Here is a 20,362-nt window from a genome sequence, read left to right as displayed (position 1 = left end):
TCGACACCGTGCGGGGTCTGTTCTTAGGTAAAGGGACGTCGTCACTCACGGTTTGTTGGACGTCGATTTCCTCGACGTCCACTTCAGACCCCGCCTCGTCGGCCTCTTCTTCCTCCTCTTCTGGGTGCTGGTCCTCGAACAGCTCCGGGATTGCTTGTGACTGCATTCTCGATACCTCGTGTCTTCGGGCTCGACGGTTTCTAATCGTCGATTTTGAAGAGAACGCTGCACAGGCCTCACAGTCCCTGGATTCGTGTTCAGGGGACAAGCAGAGGTTGCACACCTCGTGTAGGTCCTTGTGTGGGAACTTAGCACCACACGGACATTTTTTTAATGGAGTCCTTTCCATGGACCCCGGGCTGGACTACGTCGAGTTTCTCGTAGTCGTCGTCCTTCGAACCGCGCCGGTATGGAGGGAAGTCGCGTTCGATAACAATACCGTCGATTTGGAAAGGAATACGCGCCGGTTATAACCTTCTTTGTTGAAGTCGGTCCGGAGCGCTTCGATCCTCATCCGAACCCGATGGCGGAAAAAAACAATCTAAGGATGGAGTCGATGCCCATGCGCACTAACACCGAGAGGAGGAGTCATCTATGACGAAAAAGACTTCTCCAGAAGAAAAACAAAGTGCAATCATCCGAGCTCAACACCAGATGGCGATCTATTCATAAATGTACCATCTGCAGCCCATATGCCTCGAACCTGGAGTTACAGGACAGAAACAACTCCTTCCGTAGTAGGGGATCTCTGTGTATAGTCATAATCTAGTGACTAGAATGGCAAGCCCATCCCCACACCAAAGCGGCGGTGGAGAAAAGAGAAATAACACCACTATTGTGCGAACAGATTTCGCAGCGAAGCCTGCCCAACCTGAGCGTCTGCCCTGGCATCAGTGTCCAGGCAGTAATGCTTAGCAAAGGTATGAACAGACTTCCAAGTGGCCGCCTTGCAGATTTCTGCAATCGGAACATTACGGAGCAAGGCTGTCGTGGCAGCTTTGCCCCTGGTGGAATGAGCCTTAGGCTTACCTCCCAAGGTCTTATTAGCTTTTTGGTAACACAACTGTATGCAGGACACCATACACCTAGAGATAGACTGCTTAGAGGTCGCAAGACCCGTCCGGACTGATCCATAATTGATAAACAATTGGTCAGACCTACGAATATCCTTGGCCTTATCCAGATAAAATTTCAATACCCTCCTAACATCCAGGGAATGTAACGACCTTTCCGCTGGAGATGAAGGATTCTGAAAAAACGTAGGCAAAGTTATGGTCTGGTTGACATGAAAATCAGAAATAACCTTGGGAAGAAATTTAGGGTGAGTACGCATAACAACCTTAGCAGCATGAAATACAGTATAAGGTTCTTGGCAACACAACGCCTGAATTTCACTGTAAGGGCCACGAGGAACGCCGCCTTCCAGGACAGGTGCTGCAACGAAGCCTTATGAATAGGTTCAAAAGGCTCCTTCATCAACCTGGACAGCACCACATTCAGTTCCCATGAAGGCGAAGGAAGCCTAACAGGAGGGAACACTTTCTTCAGGCCTTCCAAAAAATCTTTGATCACAGGGATCTGGAAGAAGGAAGTCTGCGAAGGGCATTTCCTGTAGGCAGTCAAAGCAGCAAGATGAACCTTAATAGAATGGACATTAAGGCCAGACTGCGCCAACTGTAGAAGATAAGGAAGGATGACATCTTCCTTACATGTCGTCGGATCATAGTTCTTGGACTTGCACCAGATACAAAATCTCTTCCACTTGTACGCATAAGAAGTCCTAGTGGAAGGTCTCTTAGACTCCTTCAGTATGTCCATACAATCTGCAGGGAGATTCAAATGACCATATTGCACCATCTCAGGAGCCATGCTGCCAAACTCAAAGACGAGAGGTTGGGGTGCAACATCAGCCCCCCGAACTTCGTGAGAAGGTCCGGCCTGCACGGCAGCCGAATGTGAGGAAGGAGAGACCGATGAAGCAGGTCCGTGAACCACCACTGTCTGGGCCATTCCGGGGCAATCAGTATCATCTGCGCCCTGGACTGGGACAGCTTGATGAGCACCGCCGGAATCAGGGGAATGGGTGGAAAAAGCGTACAGAAAGCTGTTCGACCAGTTGATCCATAACGCATTCCCCAGCGTCCCCGGCTGGTAGTACCTGGAGGCGAAGTCTCGGCATTTGCTGTTTTCGACGGTGGCGAACAGATCTACGTCTGGAGTCCCCCACCTTGCGAAGACTTCTCCTAGTACTTCGTTGTTTATGACCCATTCGTGGTTTTCCTGAACCAGTCTGCTCAGTGAATCTGCCTGAACATTCTGCACACCTGGCAGATGGGTAGCCGTTATCGTCAGTCCTCGAGCCAGAAGCCAGTGCCAGATCGCCTGCGCCTCCTGCGACAGGGTGCGTGATCTCGAGCCCCCCTGCTTGTTGAGGTAATACATCGTGGTCGCATTGTCCGTTTGCACAAGCAGAGAGTTGGTCTGGAAGGACGGGTGAAAGGCCTTCAGTGCCAAGTGAACAGCTCTGAGTTCCAGGAAATTGATGTGGTACGTGGACTCCGTCGGGGACCACGTCCCTTGAATCTGCAGGTCTCCGGAGTGCGCTCCCCAGCCCTGGAGAGAAGCATCCGTCACGATAGTGTGAGTGGGAATGTCCTTGTGGAAGGGAACCCCTCTGAGGAGATTCTCCACTGAACACCACCACTTCAGAGACTGAAGAGCATGCAGAGATAGACGTATCTTGTCGTCCCAAGATCCTCTCCTCTGATCCCACTGATCCTCCAAGCACTCTTGCAACGGTCTCATGTGCAGCCGTGCATGGGGCGTTAGGAAGATACACGAGGCCATCGATCCCAGTAGAGAAGACACCGTCCTCACTGTTGTGGATGGAGTGGTCATAAGAGCCTGAGCCTTCCAAAGCAGTGATAACTGTCGCTCCTCCGAAGGAGACACGCTTGCCGACAGCGTATCGATGGAGGCTCCCAAGTACTGAATGCACTGGACTGGAGTCGGTACCGACTTGGACATGCTGATGTGCAACCCCAGCTTGTTCAGTAGAACGCACGTCTTCTGGAAGTGCGCTTGCGCTTCCGAGAAGGAGGAGGCTTTGATCAACCAGTCGTCCAGGTACGGGTAGACAAACACCTTGTTCTTCATCAGGTGTGCGGCTACCACTGCCGTGCACTTTGAGAATGTTCTCGGCGCAGACTTCAGTCCGAATGGCAGTACTGTGTATTCATAGTGATTGGCGCCGACTTGGAACCGCAGGAACTTCCTGTGTTTGTGTGCGATGGGCACATGGAAGTAAGCATCCTGGAGGTCTATGGCACACAGCCAGTCTCCCCGTTGTAGCTGAGGATAAATCTGATGCAACGACAGCATGCAAAACTTTTCTCTGCGAATCCACTTGTTTGCTTGTCGCAAATCCAGAATGGGCCTGAACTTGTCCTTTTTGCGAACCAGCAAGAACCGGGAGTACAGACCTCTTCCTCTTTGAGACAGAGGTACGTCTTCTATCGCCCTTTTCCTTAACAGGATATCGGCCTCCGCCTGGAGCTCGCGCAGTTGATACTGCGAGCTGACCGGAGGAATTGGAGGCGGGCTGGTGAACCGAAGACTGTATCCATTGCAAACAATATTCAGCACCCACTTGTCCGGAGTAATTTTTCTCCACTCTGCCAGAAAAAATTGAATGCTTCCCCCCACCGGAGCGGGTAACAGTTGCAGGGGAAGTAAGCGCTCAGGGCCTAGACCCGGCCTGGCCTTTAGTGGCCGGAGTCGACAGATGGCCGCCTCTGCCTCTCTGGCGCTTCTGGAACGGTCTTCTGAACTGCTGCTGCTGCTGTTGTTGTCCAGAAGACTGGCCACGCCCTCTGCCTTGACCACCGAACCGACGTTGGAACGGACGGTACGATTTCTTGGTGTCCTTGGGCTTCTCCAAATCCACCGCCGTGAGCGTTTCGGCCTCCGCCTTAATGCGGGCCATTTCATCATCAGCGTGCTTCCCAAACAGGGTTTCGCCAGAGAATGGGAGATTGGCAACCCTTTGTTGAGCGTCCGGTTTCAGAGACGTGAGGCGGAGCCATGCATGTCTTCGCTGGTTAATCCCGTGGCAGAAACCATGCCCTGCCAGCAGAGAAGAGTCGGCTGCAGCGCTGATGATTCGATTCGCCACCAGCATCCCTTCGTTCAGCACCTCTTGGAAGTCTTCCCGCTTTTCCCGCAGTAGGAGTTCCACAAACTGTTGTAGGGATTCCCAGAGGGCTCTGTCATACCGACCCAACAAGGCAGTTGCACTAGCGGCCTTCATTGTAGTCGCTGAATTCCCACAAACTCTTCTCCCAGACGAATCCAACCACCTAGATTCCTTATCTGGTGGAACTGTGGAGGAAGACGTGGTGGCATGCTGTTTGCGCGCCGCCGTCACAATCACCGAATCTGGAGGGGGCTCCACCCTTAGAAAGGCCGGGTCCGAGTCCGGAGCCCGGTACTTCTTCTGCAGTCTCGAGGGTTCCGCCTTAGTCACCGCTGGGGTGAGAAAAAGGTCCATGGCCGGTTCTTCCAGACCCGGCACCAGTGGCAGTAACGGCAGAGACAAATGCTTCTGGTGTAGCGTCTCGAAGATGACTGATGTCTTGGGAGTGGGCACCGTCAAAGTAATGCCCAATTTCGCCGCACCACGTAACAGTATGTCCTGGAAGGACACCAGATCATCAATCGGTGAAACCCTCGTGTCTGGCGAATCAGACAAGGTCGGGGAATAGTCCCTGGTCCCCGACGGCCTGGTCCGGGAACGAGACCTGTGCCTCCTGTGGCGCCGTCTAGATCGTGTGGAAGACCTGTTGCGCGAACGTTCCCTCCTTCTTGAACGGGAGCGCTACCTCCCAGTACGTGGGCGCTCCACCGGTTTCCGTGGAGGCGTCTTCTGTGGTCTGTCCTGGGGCCTCGTGTAGGTGTCCCCTTAGGAGGTGTCGGAAGCAGAGGCAGCGACACCGACCTCGGTGGTCTGACAGGAGGCACCTCCGGCAAAGGCGCGGGCCCATGAGGTGGGACCGGCGGCGGAGGTTGCCCCGCAGGAGGCAGCAGAGGAAGCGGAGGTAGCGGCGGATTAACAGGAGGAGCCTCCTTCGGTAGAGGTGGAGGAGTCGCAGGCCTAGGTGGTGTATATACCACCGAGTACACCGAGCCCGGTGACTTCTTCGGGGGAGGAGCCTGTGACCCAGACCCTCCAGAGTGTGAGCGACGCCTCCTACGTCCTTCCCCAGATCCAGCGTGACTTTTCGCGCCAGAATCCCTTCTGCGCCGCTTAGGGGAGGCGGAGATCCTTGGAGACGCTGATCTCTTCCTGCTCGACGTCTAGAGTTGTTTTTCAGGCGTGGAACGGTGACCCCTCGACTCCGGCGTCGAACGCCGTCTCCTCGACGCAGAGTGCTTCTTCCTCGACGACGACCGTCGCCCCCTCGACGACGAACGGTCAGACCTCGACGGCGAGCGTCTACTCTCTTCTCGAGGACCGTTTTCTCACAGTCCTCGACGTCGAGGATCCCCTCGACGGCGATCTGCTCGACGGCGAGTGCCGGTGTCTCCTTCGTCGACGGCGATGCCTCGACTTAGCCGTCGACGAAGACGCCGTCGGCGGTGACCTCGACGACAGCCTACCCAGGCCTCTCGACGTCGATCTTCCACGTTGTCTCGACCCGGAGCCCCGGGGAGAAGGGGAACACACCGTCGTCATCCCTCTCGACGTCGTCGATGCAATCGACGTCGACGGAGACCGGGACCTTTTGCTGGTCTTCCTGCCTCAGGGGCGCCCCCCCAGAGGCCTCAGCAGGGGCAGAGGGAGCCTTCCCAGCCTGCCCAGACCCGCCTGCAGTCTCCTCTCTTCCAGGCCTTGGAGCCTAATTCTCAGCCTTTCCCTCAGGGTCCTTGTAGAAAAGGTCTGGCAGATGTCACAATCTTCAGGGACATGCTCCTCAGGGAGGCAAAGAATGCAGACGTCGTGTGGATCAGTCTTAGCCTTCTTCCTTCCACATGCTGGGCACTTGTCGAATAAAGCAGGCCTTTTAGATCCCTAAAAGCCTGAACAAACACACAGAAGTGAAAGGAAACACCAAGTAGCAACTGAAAACACTTTTAAATCCAAAAAGTGTACAAAACTCCAATAAACTCTTGAAAAAGGGAGAGCTCAATGCACCAGGGTCCTGTAAGCAGGAGCCGGAAAAAAGAACTGAAAGTAAGAGGGACCTTCTGTGCATTCTGGGATACTGGGAGAAGTTATCTTAAAGGCACAGTATCCTATTTAAGCCACATAATGGCAGCCTATGGGGCTTGTCTGGCCATGCCTTCCTCTCTATCATTCCAGAGGGTTTTTGCTGTTAAAGCAAGGGAAATCTGGACAGGCTTTGCTGTTTGTGGATTTTTGGTGGAATTTCTAGTTGAAGTACTGGACAGTGTAGCCTGTGGATATAGGCTGCATTATTTGTGTTTAAATTCTCTCTTAAGTGTCTTTGCAGTTCTGCAATTTTTTTACAACAAGTGATTATTTTTGATTGCCGGTGTCCTCGCACATGGGCGGGATTATTCACTAGATTATGACTATACACAGAGATCCCCTACTACAGAAGAGATATTCATGTGCAGTCCACAGGCACCGACAACTGGAATAACATAACACTGTGTTGCAGCTCACCGCCCAGCCAGACGCCGCAGCTCTCCAGGAAGAGGAACCTGTGCTCCTGAAGGCCAGATATGTCCCTTGCCAAGTGAGATGACTCCAGGACCAAACAGGGCCGCACGGGATCAATACCCAGAGTGCCAGACTCCTTGCAGCAAGTCAAGACCTTGAGTGTCCTATCCAGACTCCGACACTAAGTGGCCATGAAAGGAAGTCTGCATCACAGAGACCCACTTTGATCGAGGTCCAACTGTCCTGACTTTTCACAGGCAAGACCGTTGACTGCAAGGCTCCAGGACGCACAGAGCCCAGCCAACCTCTTTGCTCAGCTCCCAAGCCCACCATCCCTAGATCAGACAAATCAAATGTGCTCTCTTGTCCCTCTGTGACCTGAGCCTCCCGTTGGGAGCTCCCAGACTTGCCCTCACCCTTTTTAGCAGAGTAGTGTACACAGCTACCAATGTGTTAAGCACCTCTGCACCCAGACACCACAGGGAAGCTAACGAGAAACTGCTGGTAGTACTTTGAACCTTGGCTCCCCTATGACCCTAAGAATTGAAGGAGACCCCCAGAAGCAGACAGTAAATACTTGTATGCTATCTATGCCTTATCTCCCATAGGGTAGCATTGTGCATAAAGGTGCATTTAAGTAACTTTTACTTATCTGCAAAATTCAAATTTAAAAAAGTACTTACTTGCTATCAAAGTTTTTGGTATCAAAATGTTTATACCTTTTTTTTAATTGGTCTTGGATTTATTCGAGTATGTCTCATTTATTGCCTGTGTGTGTCAACTAACGCACAAGTTACTACTTGTGTAACGATATATCTGTAAGAGACATTAGTTAGTATTAGATTCCTTACCTTAGAATATCCCCAGGCGTCAGACTGGATCCGGAAATTTTTGCGTAGCAGTACCCTTGCGCGTCGGTAGGCGTCGTCTGCGGCTCCGCGTCCGTCGTCGGCGTCATGGGCGCCGTGATGGCGTCGTCGGAGTACTTAAACGCCGCCTCCGCGTGCTGACGTCAGTTCTTAGACACAGCTTTTCCGCGCCAGAAAAGCAGAGCCATGTTAAAAACCAACACTGGTGCCATTGAAACTAGGGCCCTGAAAGGGGACAACCCTAACCCTAGATATTGGTTCGCAGAACGGGGAGGATGGGTGGGTCGGTAAGGAATCTAATACTAACTATGGGTGGGTCGGTAAGGAATCTAATACTAACTAATGTCTCTTACAGATATATCGTTACACAAGTAGTAACTTGTGCATCTGAAAGAGACACGTTAGTATTAGATTCCTTACCTTAGAATAGATACCCCAGCAATACCAACCCCGGTGGTGGGTCTGCGAACCAAATATCACACCAGAAAGTCCTGGAGGACGGAACGGCCAAAGAAGCCATCCCTCCGGACTTGGCTGTCCAGGCAGTAGTGTCTTGCAAACGTGTGCAGCGATGCCCACGTAGCTGCCTGGCAGATGTCTTGTAAGGGCACACCCCTGCCCAGGGCAGTGGTAGTCGCCGTCGCTCGGGTAGAATGAGCCCGCAGTCCAACCGGGGGCTCCTTCCTAGCCAAGGAGTAGCATGCCTGGATACACAGGATGATCCACCGGGAGATGGTCCTCTTGTGCACCGCTTTCCCCTTCTTAGCGCCCACGTAACCAACAAAGAGTTGGTCATCCACCCGGAACTGGCGTGTGCGATCCAAATAGAATGAAAGCGCACGTTTTGGGTCCAGACGGTGGAGCCGCTCTTCCTCTTTAGAGGGATACGGTGGCGGGAAGAAGGTTGGCAAGGTGATAGACTGCCCGATGTGGAAGGCCGTGACAACCTTGGGCAGGAAAGAAGGCTTGGTACGCAGCACCACTTTGTCCGGATGGACACAAAGGAAAGGTGGAGTACAAGAAAGGGCCTGGAGCTCACTCACTCTCCTGGCAGAGGTGATGGCAACCAGGAAAGCAGTCTTCAAGGTCAGAAGGCGAAGAGGACAGTTGTGAAGTGGCTCAAAGGGAGCGCACATCAGAAAGGTAAGAACCAGGTTCAAGTCCCACTGAGGCATCACAAACGGAACAGGAGGAAACGTGTGTGTGATGCCCTTAAGAAATCTATTTACAATAGGGGACTTGAACAAAGAAGGTTGATCAGGCAGCCTGAGAAAGGCTGAAAGGGCAGAAAGGTAGCCCTTGATAGTGCCAGAGCAGAGCCCTGCTGGGCAAGAGAAAGAAGGAAGAGAAGAACCTCAGAAAGAGGGGCATTGAGGGGATCCACAGCCTTTGCTGTGCACCATGCCACAAATCTGTTCCACCTGCAGGCGTATACCGACTTTGTGGAGGGACGCCTGGCTGCCAGAATGATGTTACAAACTTCAGGAGGCAAGTCAAATGGCCTCAACTGTCGCCGCTCAATCTCCAAGCATGGAGGTGGAGACTGGACAGGTTCGGGTGGAGGACCGTCCCCTGCTGCTGCGGCAGAAGGTCCTCCTGAAGAGGCAGACGAACCGGGGGATCGACTGACATACTGAGTAGCTCTGGATACCAGTACCTTCTCGCCCAGTCCGGAGCCACAAGGATGACTTGGGCCCGGTCGCGCTTGATCTTCTTCAGCACTCTGGGCAAAAGTGGTATAGGCGGAAAGGCGTACAACAGACCGCTACTCCACTCCGAACGAAAAGCGTCTCCGAGCGAGCGCCGCCTTGGAAATTCCAACGCGCAGAACAGATGACACTGCGCGTTCTCTTCGGTGGCGAATAGATCTAACCAAGGCTCTCCCCATCGCTGAAAGAGGCCTTGCGCCACGTCTGAGTTCAGACGCCATTCGTGATCCATCATGCACCGACGGCTGAGCTCGTCCGCCCTGGCGTTTAGAGAACCCGCCAGGTGTTGAGCCACCAGGGTCACGCGCTGGCGTTCCAGCCATTGCCAAAGGCAAAGAGCCTCTTGACAAAGGATCCACGACCCCACCCCGCCTTGTTTGTTGCAGTACCACATGGCGGTGGTGTTGTCCGTGAACACCTGCACTACACTCCCCCGGACAGAGGGGAGGAATGCCTTCAGTGCTAGACGAATCGCCCGGAGCTCCAACAGGTTGATGTGGTGCCGGGTCTCCGCCGGAGACCAGAGGCCTCTGATCTCCGCCTCTCCCATGTGGCCTCCCCAGCCCTGAAGGGACGCATCCGTCACAACTACGTTCTCCAGTTGGGGAAGGGAGAGGGATCTGCCGCTGACCCAATCGCGGTCCGTGAGCCACCACTGCAGCTGTCTCGCAGTGCCCTCCGAGATCAGGACGTGGTCGGATAGGTTGCCCTGATGCTGGGCCCACTGAAACTTCAGGTCCCACTGCAGAGCCCGCATCCGCCACCTGGCGTGATGCACCAGTAGGATGCAGGAGGCTATCAGCCCCAGAAGCCGCAGCGTCAACCTGACCGAAACCCAGGATAACGGCTGAAAGATGGGAATCAGAGCCTGAATATCCCGGACCCACTGTTCGGGCGGATAAACCCGAAACCGCGCCGAGTCCAGAACCGCTCCGATGAAGAGGAGCTTCTGAGAGGGGCACAGGTGTGACTTCGGCACATTGATGGAGAACCCCAGCTGGTGCAGGAGGTCCGCCGTCGTCTGGAGGTGGCTGACGACTGTCTGGGGCGAGCCCGCCTTCAACAGCCAGTCGTCTAGGTAGGGAAAGACTGAAACCCCTAACCTGCGCAGATGAGCTGCGACCACCGCCATCACCTTTGTGAACACCCGTGGGGCGCTGGTAAGGCCGAAGGAAAGCACGGTAAATTGAAAGTGCTCGTGGCCCACCATGAACCGCAGGTAGCGCTGGTGGGCAGGCAGGACGGGGATATGAAAGTAAGCGTCCTGCAAGTCCAACGCTACCATCCAGTCTCCTGGGTCCAGGGCAGCCAGAACCTGAGCCAGAGTCAGCATTTTGAACTTCTCCTTCCGGAGGAAGCCGTTGACGTTCCTTAGGTCCAAGATAGGGCATAGGCCCCCTTTGCCCTTCTTGGGTACCAGAAAGTAGTGGGAGTAGCAACCACACCCTACTTTTGGCCCAGGAACGCGCTCGATGGCCCCCTTGGCCAAGAGGGCCGTAACTTCCTCCTGCAGAAGTCGCAAATGATCCCCCGATACACGGTGGTTCTGCGGTGGCATGGCTGGAGGAGTCGCCTCGAAGAGGAGGGAGTAGCCCCTTCAGACGATTTGCAGCACCCACCTGTCCGATGTGACAGTGCGCCAGTGGAGGTGGTGATGGCGAACCCTGCCCCCCACTGGCGTCACATGGGCCTGAAAGCTCGGACTAGGAGGGTTTTGAGGCGGATGCTGTGGGGGAAGGTGTAGACTGACCGCGCCGCTGCCCCCGACCTGCCGGACGGCGGTTCCCACGGCCGCCACCGCGTTGGGTATTGCCCTGCGGTGCGTGGCTGGCGGCGCGTGTGGGCACACCCCTTCCGTGGCCACGAAAGGAGTGAAAGGCAGCCGATTGCTGGCGCTGGCCCGAGAGGCCCAAGGACTTGGCCGTAGCCCTGGAGTCCTTAAAGCGCTCAAGCGCATGGTCTGCCTTGTCGCCAAAGAGGCGACGGCCATCGAACGGCATGTCCATGAGCGTGCTATGGACATCAGCCGAGAAGTTGGCGGACCTCAGCCAGGCGTGGCGTCTGACCGCCACCGTCGTTGCCATCGCTCTACCCAGCGAGTCAGTGGTATCCAGCCCACACCGGATGGAATACTTAGCTGCATCCCGGCCCTCCACAAGGGCTTAGCAGAGTTTGGCCCGTACCTCCAACGGACACTCTGGCAGCACTTCCGCGACCTTATCCCACACAGAGTGGGTGTAATGTCCCAAGAGGCAGGCGGTGTTGGAAGACCGCAGGCCTAGACTAAGGGATGAGAAGATGATCTTCTCATACTGGTCATACCGCTTGGATTCCCGATCAGGCGGGGCCGACGGGAATGCGGTCTGGGAATTGGAGGCCTGGATGACCAGGCACTCGGGGGTAGAGTGGGAGGACAGGAAACATGGGTCGCCCGGGGCTGGGCGGTGGCGCCTGGCCACGTTCCTATCTACGGGCGAACCCGTAGTGGGCTTGGACCAAGTGCCCAGAAGAACGTCGGTCAAGGCCTCATTAAAGGGCAGCAGAGGCTCGGCGGAGCTTGACTGCGGTTTAAGGACCTCAGTGAGGAGGTTAGTCCTCACGGCCGCGACGGGGAGCTCAAGGCCCAGGGCCTTGGCAGCCCTCATCAGCACCACACTATATGTTGCCCCCTCCTCCGAAGCCACGGTAGAGGGGAGACAAACCCAGTGTCTGGAGAGGTGTCCAGGCCACTGGCCTCCCCAAGATCTCCTGTCCAGTCCTCCTGAGACTGACACTCCCTGGTCAGAGGGTCCTCAGACCCCTCCCAGTCCTCTTCCATCTCCTGAAATTCAGGGTCCTCAACCAATGGGGCCTATTCATAAAAGTGAAATTCACCTAACGGCGTCTGGAGCGGCGCCCAGCGGGGCCGACCCGACGGCCGAACAGGAATGGAGGTAGGACCGGGGCCCGAGGACGGCGCCGGAGGCGACACCTGAGGGTCCGACTCCGGGGAGGCCGTCAGATCCACCGGCGACGAACCAGATCCCGAAGGAGGACCAGCGGCGTCCTGCGGCGCCGGGCCCGAAGGCGCCGGCGGCGTCGGAACAACTGGACCCCTCCGCGCCGGGCCCGAAAGCACCGGCGGCGTCGGGATAACGGGGACCTGCGGCGCCGGGCCTGAAGGCGTCGGCAGCGTCGGGCCGAAGCACCCGACGGCGTCGGGGCCAGTGCCGCCGACCCGCTAGGGCTCCCAGACGGGTCCGCTGGGCCCGAAGGCGCCGCGGAGCCCGTCGGAGGAAAGAGTTTCCTCATGGCCATGAGGAAGCGCTCGATCTCCTCCGGCGTCGCGTTCAGCCCAGGGACCGGAGGGTGTGGAGCTGCACGCGGCGCCCGCGACTCCGACGGAGCTGCGTGGGTGGTATCACCCGAACCCCCGGCCGCATCGTGCGAGCGTCGGGGGGAGTCCGAGGAGCGATGACGCCGCTTGGACTTCTTGTGCCTCTTACCTGACGACAACTTCGACCCGGAGGAGTGCGGCCTACTCTCGGAGCTGTGGTGGCTCCGAGCCCGCGACCTGTCCCTCGACCTCCCATGGGATCGGGACCTCTCACGGCACGGGACCGACTGCCGGAGTTCGAGGCGCCTACGGGACCGCTCCCGCCTGGCTTTCGAAGAGAGGGCCCGGCAGTCGGAGCAGGCCTTGTCGTCGTGGTCGACGCCCAAACACGACAAACACACACGGTGAGGATCCGTGACCGACATCAGCCGGTCGCAATCGTCACAATGCTTGAAGCCGGGCATCCCTAGCGGCACCGTTTCAGAGTCGAGAGACTTCGAAATAGCAATCAAAAAGTTAGTCAAAATTGACTAGGGTTACTGCTTTTTCCAGATCTGCGCTTAGCTGGCGCGGAAAAGAGAAGAACTGGCGTCAGCACGCGGAGGCGGCGTCTAAGTACTCAGACGACGTCATCACGGCGCCCACGACGCCGACGACTGACACGGAGCCGCAGGCGTCTACCGACGCGCAAGGGTACTGCTCCGCAAAAATTTCCGGATCCAGTCTGACGCCTGGGGATATTCTAAGGTAAGGAATCTAATACTAACGTGTCTCTTTCAGATGCTCAGCACAACCCTTCGATACGCCTTACTGCTCGCCCACACTACCACAACAGCATATGGGATATCATTTGTGCACAATAAACCGATTGGGGTTTGCCTGGCATCTATACAATGCACCTCCTTTTGGTCCACTATATAAAGAGCTAGCTTCCTACAGATGCTACGTTCCTATGGTCAATGAGTTGGAAGGCTGAAAGAATTATACACATTATACCACATAGAATCGTTTTCCCATGGACCTCCTGCATTGGGTTACTGATGCCACTGTACTGCAGTGCTTAAAAGGAGAGTTAGAATCCCTACAGTTAAATGCAATAACAAGCGGTCATCTATTTGAGAAAGATGCTACTGTGGCAGAATGTTTCATTAAAAACTAAGATTTAATTTACATTTTGTCTTCGAAGAGCACATCTATGAAAATTCCTTTCACTTAACATGCAATAAAAAAAATATAAACACTGGTCATGGACTCTAGAGGGAGTACAAGTCAAAGACCAATTAACGGGAATTCAAGCATTGGAATCATTCAAAGATCAAAAGCTGCAAAAGTAATTCATTCCTTGTGTGTTGAGGTATCTGCAAATACAGGACACTTGAACAAGATTTTTTAGGAGTAGGTCAACTGATAAACTTAAGGATTTACAAGCTGCTGAATGATATTCAAATTTATATAACTCGTTATCGCTTTAGAATCCAGTAGGCAACTTCAACATTGTTAATGGCTATACAATATTTACTAATTCAGTGGGAGAACTCCTTTGCTGGAAGTTTCCCTTCTATCTAAAGAACTGAATAAAACTATGGAGTAAAAAAAGTACTTGTAGTCTTGCTCTGCAGCTTTTTGATAAGGTATAGTGTGAACCTACAAGAAAATAATTGGGGCGCATTGACTGTTAGACATGACCCATCTAGCTTATACCATTCAATCATTTGAGTTCAATCAATTTCTTTACGGAGAAGATACGCATATTATTTTAAAACAAGGGAGAACTGCAGGTGCAGCGCTTCAACTGCAATGATGCCTCACAAACTTGAGTGCGAACCATCAACGCTCACGGTGGACATGACCGAAACTCTCATTTCAAGCATTCGGTGTTCTGGAAGTTACCTTTCTGGTCAACTAATCTAGGAACCTTGCATAATCTTAACAGTTGTGAATGCTCTTGTTGAGAAAATAAAGTCATCTTTGAGCTTAGTCAATCAAATTTCAGCAGTGGTGAAATCCTGTCTTTTTCAACTGCACATGCTGAGAACTACCCCATTTTTCTATCACAAAGTACAAATGCTTTTGCATCTGCATGAATGTGTTAATATAATTCAAAGCCTCTCATTCCGCCAGTCAATATGTAGGTAAGGTACCATGTTGAAATCACTAGAGAAACCACATGACACCAGCATTAGCCCCTTTTCACTGGCTGCATGTTAAGGAGCTGATCTATTTCAAATCAGTTTGGGGCGCAAGGTAGTCTAAACTGCTGTTTGAACACCTCTTTGGCAAAAATTTAAATAATACTCTCCTGGTTGTCTGCTGAAATCCACAAACCAGTCTCACAGAGATTCTTAAATTATGGTTAAAAACCTTAGGTGGCAGGGACATAAGCTTGGAATCTGATTTGATGATATTTAGGAAACCGCTAAAAACCTGGCAATTTCCTACTTTGTAATACATCTCGTAACTCAGTTGGTCGCTGCTGTGTCTTTCTGCATAGTTTATCTAGATGTAGTGGTAAAGTATCCTAGTTAGGGTGGACGCTACACCTTATAAGTACCAATACAAAACAAATATATTTGTCAGAAAAATTAAATGCTTTATGTAAAATAAATTGTTACGTGGGAAGTGGTTTTCAGAGTGGACATTGAACTTCGTCTGTATACATTGTAAAAACATCCTAAACATTCCTGTAAATGACATATTGGCATATCTCTGACAGATCTATCAACGGAGTGCAATGTTGCACCCACCCCAAACCTCTTACAGCCAGTCTTACTTTGCTGGTCCTTAAGAATCCGTTTCTCGCTCTTTTCTTGTGCCAGCTCCTCCTCGGCCATGACAGATTCCAGAATGCAGGCTGCAAACCGCTGCAGTGCCTTCATCTCACGACTTGCTTCGCTGCTCTCCCAAATACAGCCAATCAACACAGGTTTTAGAACACGAAATTTCTTCCCCTCTGATACCAGCTCATCCCACTCCTTTGCCTTAAGTTTCTGACGCACCTTCTGGTTCTCTGGGTCTACTCGCTCCTAAAAAAATACAGGCCATGCAATGGTAAACAAAAGAGTCCAATTTCATGAAACTTTGAAGTAAAGAAACACTACAAGTCCCCCCTTTCTCTCAAATACTTTCTCACCAAGGACAGGGGCAAATCCAAACCAAAGAGGTACATTGCATTATAATCTCAAAACTTTCCAATCATGAAATGTCTAACAGATATGGTATCAAGTGTGCTATAATCCTGCACTCCCTAAAGCTCAGTGGAGCAATAAAAAAATCAATTAAATGTGAGAAAAACAAATTTAGTGAAATGTAGGATTAATGACATGCCTCTACAACACAGGACAAGCCACATAATTAGCTTGGATTTTCCCACAACATAATTACTTCAATTTGCTTCAAGCCTGAACAAAGGTGTAAAGTTGCTTATTATCCCTACTGCCTTCGATGACACTTGAAACTATTATGGGGCAGCAACCGTAGGATGCTATTCAATGGCTCATGTATGATGGTGAAGTGTCTAGTGCCATCTGCTTGGCCACAGTCAGCCAGCAGCAGATTGAAACAGGATGGAGAGACATGGAGCACCAGACTGCATCCTCTGAAGTAGTTTCATCATTTGACTACGGCACTTATGCATGTAAGCAGTGAAAGGATAAACAGTTTCTCAAAATTGTGACTGGCCAGACATATGCATGCGTACGCAAGCCATACATCATGAGGTCAATGATGATTTTGACTAAGAGGGCTGGGAGGGTGTCCATGCAACAATATTGCCTAGCACAGCTCATTGAGCCCAGTTTGCATGCAGGAGAGTCTGGTACAAGATGCACTTTAAAAAAGGACAGTCTAAGGGACTCATAAGTTGGTCACTAATCTGAATAAAGCTTCCAACATAAATAAATACATATTCTTGAAGCTTGGAAGGTAACATGGGGCTCCGGTCTCACTTCAGGATTTGTGCAATACATAATATGATAGCACCTCAGACACCAGGACCACTGTCATTAACTGTCTTGTGGGGGACAGGACCTGGAACTTAACCTTGCCAATCCAATCCCCTATGAGGTCTAACAGTACACTGTTAATCATTTGTTCATACCTCTTCTGCTGCCCCTTCGTCATCCGAGAGATAACCATGAGGAACAAAAAATCCATCGTCATCCTCGTCATCATCTCCAGCTTCCTCATCATCATCCTGTTGAAACAATAGATCATGGGCACTCAGTATTATAATTGATCAATTTTTGCTCAAGAATCAAGCCAGTTTTTTGCCGATGCTTTTCCAAATACTTGCTTGAATACATTAAACACCAATGAAACAGTCCGTTTACAGCTTATACTTAGGCTTGTACTAGCTAGATAAGACTAACATTGGTTCCCTTTGGGTTTCACAACTGAGGATCCTGTAAAGGAGGCTCTCTAAGAAAAGTGTGCTGAAGGTAAAGCAAATGCTAAGGAGGGAAATGAGTGGTTTTGCGTTAGATGTCTTGGTAACTGCTGTTACACCTACAAGAGTTTTTCAAAGAAAGGAGCTCTGTATGGGGGTGGTCTTGAAAATGTGATTGAGAGAAAGACCGATTATCCCAATGAGAAGTTTATATTAATGTAATTAACAGCCTATGGTTAATCTGAATGGAAGCAGCAACAATCAAGGGTTGGCTGTGGGGAGTCTTGTATCTCACCCACTATATCATAAGAAGATCAACAAGTTTACATAAGGTGCCTGTTCAAGGAAGCCATGCTTTGTACTTTCAATGTACACTGATGTAACCCCTATGCATGTTCTAACAAACATCTGCTTATGTATTTTCACTATCTCTGGTAATATTTGAAGCATGCTTACCAAATTTGGGATGCAGTGAAGCGCTCTTCTGGTGTATCCAGATTCATAAAAAAGTTGCTACGTATTAAATATTTCGAAAGGTATCACAGAGGAATCAGGTGTGAACTGTAAGACCAGGGCACTCGTCAGGGGTGTCGACTATCCCCGTTATTGTACGCGGTAGCAGCTGAACCGCTGTTACAGGCATCACGTGAATATCATGGTCACAGAGGACTTTGCTTCCCTCGATACAATCTCATCACATCTGCGTATGCGGATGATACCCTTCTCTATGTCAGGGATCCTGAAGTGAATCTTTCTCTGATAATTCGGGAGGTCCTTCGCTTTGGAGACCTCTCTGGCTTATGAATTAATTGGGCTAAGTCTATCATTTTTCCTCTGACGCCAGCAACGATACAATTCCCGTTAGATTATCCATTGCAGTGGACTGTGCTCTTGGGGAGGAGGCAGCGGGCACTGGTCACAATCACACGGCACTGACCAAATTCCCTTTCTTCAGAACCCGGTATGCCTTGCAGGCAGTTTTGAGAGAGGAGCTGCAGGAACCTTTAGATATTCCCCCTTTGACCCTCCTTTTGTGTGCCCAGAGCCCATGCAAATTGATCTCCAAATTATATACCTCAGCTCTTGCCACTAAGGTTCCCTCCCTAAACAAGGCTCGTCAAGCTTGGCAGTTTGACATAGACACCCCTATCACGGATGACGTCTGGCTCTACTGTTGCAGTGCCCCAACAGATCTCAATCAATGGCAGACATAGGCTTGCCCATTTTAAATATTTGAACAGTGTACCATTCCCCTTCGCACCTGTTCTGGATTACGTGACACTGATGACTGAGCACTGTCGAGCTCCCCAAGCAGTTTTTTTCCACTTGGCGTGGCTCTGTCCCCCTGTTGCACAATATTGGGCTGCGATTTTTCATAAACTCAGTGACATATTGGGATCCGCTCTGACCCCAGATCCTTTGATGGCACTTTTAGGCTACACTAAACCTCTTTAGAAGGTTATGAACAAATTGGTCGCTTTTGACCTCCTGTTGGCTAAGCGTAGGCTGGCGATGAGATGGATGAGGGAGCTGTTACCTACTGTAGCGGGGGAACGGGATATGATATATTGTCATACTCAATCGGGGATTTACAATGAGATGAGGCCACCGAGTAGCCGCCCGAAGAGTTTCTGGGGCCTTTTTTACTGAATACTGTGTTATTAACCTGTCTAACACGGACGCCTCTTATGACTAACTAACGTCACTGGCGCATTCTGCTCATTGATGTCCTGAGATATTGTTGATGATGCCCTTGGTACCCTTTAGACTATTCTCTTACTGTCAAGTGTTTCACATGATGGACAAGCGTCCGTACATCAACAAGCAGCGTAACACCTTCCCACTCCCTGGGTTGCTACATCCCTTGGGATGCTTCTCCTCACCCACCCTTTCAATGCCCTCTATCGTTATTGTTCATTTGGTCCCTTGATTGTGATTCTAGTGATCTGCATTGGTCTTGTTGATTTTTGCTTTCTCATTTCTTTCAGATATGTATTGGTTTTTGCTTTTTCTCCTTTGTTGTGTATCTTACATTGCAATATAATACAACAATAAAAAAAAACGAACAGGTCTTACTGCAGCGCCCTCCCCAATTTTTGCACCGATTTGGACTACTAGATGCTGATCTTCGGCTTGGACAGTGCACTGGAGCCTGCTAACCTGACCCCAGTGCTCACCCCCAATTGGCAATAACTTTACCCTCTTATAATTACCTAGTATATGATACCAGTGGTACCCAGGGCATGGGTGGTAAAGGGGTCCCCAGAGCTTGCAGCACTGTTTTTGCCACCCAGAGTGACCAGGTATACGACTAACAGCAGGCCTGCCATTGCAGACTTCAGGAACAGCGTAAACCGCCCAATTTCGATTTTGCCATCACCATATATAGCAATGTCAATGTACTGCTTTTACTACATGTCAGTTACCACTAAGGGAGGCCTCCTGAACCCATTAGACAGAGTGCACTATATTATGGGTGTTGGCATTTAAGCGCAAGCTTATATGTCGCTATTGTGGCCTTTTACCATTAAAGTACCCTATAAGTGATGGGCGGTCCACAGGATAACATGGGTTTCCACACGGGTAGACACAGATCGCTACCTCCATTATGATACCACCTAAATATCTCTAGTTTGGTATAAAACAATGTGCCTTCTCACCCCCTGACAGGAATCTTGAGCCAGGAGTGATATGACCTGCACCCAGGTGGCTACCATAGAGGTTGCCCCAGCTTTCCTGTGCTTTGGCTCGTAGCTCACGCTTGCTGCCGTCAACAGGATTCTGACCTCCTGTCAGGCAGTGTTAACACTCACAGGAGTAAAGGCCTGGATAGAAAGAAGGTCACAATTCCTCTCTCCCAGGAAGGCTTGTTAAGTTGCACATCAAGGCGGTGAGCATCAAAGGCTAAACCGCCTCGGATATGCACCCAGGCTGTCACATAGGAGTAAATAGCCCTCACCCTTACCTAGGAACATTTGCAGGAAGGTGAAGCCAATTAGGTTGACAGTAGGGGTACGACCCCAGAAGTCTAGACACACCTCTGGGGGGGGGGTGGGGGGGGGGGGTGGGGAGGGGGAACTGCCTGGCCTGTACACGAAGGAAGACTTCTGCCATATTTAAAAGTGGTACAAATAGTGGGTCTAGGGTAGAAAAGGTGACCTACAACCCCAGATGTGGTCCCCACAGGGGCGGATTAGCCGCCGGGGCTAGTAGCCCTAGACCACTTGCACCCATACCCCCAGCGTCCATAAATCTAGAATTTTAGGGCAACCTCGGACAACAGAACCTCAGTTCTGATCAAACTTGCATCAAAGAGGACAAAGAAGAGACCTGAAAAGACTCGAATGGCATTTTGCACAAACCAAAACAGACACTGTACCTGTGACAACACTCTTGGAA

At 51.5% G+C, this 20,362-nt stretch overlaps 1 protein-coding gene across 2 annotated transcripts in view; it reads right to left on the bottom strand.

Annotated features, from left to right (window-relative positions):
- The window catches only part of CHAF1A (chromatin assembly factor 1 subunit A), a 156,913-nt gene that overhangs the window by 71,135 nt on the left and 65,416 nt on the right, over window positions 1-20,362 (bottom strand). For both annotated transcript variants that reach the window (XM_078671038.1, XM_078671039.1), the window contains exons 11-12: window positions 16,676-16,771; window positions 15,350-15,602 (exon numbers count right to left, since the gene is read on the bottom strand). In XM_078671038.1, the coding sequence (XP_078527164.1) occupies window positions 15,350-15,602; window positions 16,676-16,771 (349 nt within the window). The remainder of the gene's footprint in view (window positions 1-15,349; window positions 15,603-16,675; window positions 16,772-20,362) is intronic.

This window comes from Lissotriton helveticus, chromosome 12 (genome assembly GCF_964261635.1).
Source record: "Lissotriton helveticus chromosome 12, aLisHel1.1, whole genome shotgun sequence".
Taxonomy (NCBI): domain Eukaryota; kingdom Metazoa; phylum Chordata; class Amphibia; order Caudata; family Salamandridae; genus Lissotriton; species Lissotriton helveticus.
Note: the sequence above shows the minus strand (reverse complement) of the source record. Positions and strands in the feature narration are given on the sequence as shown.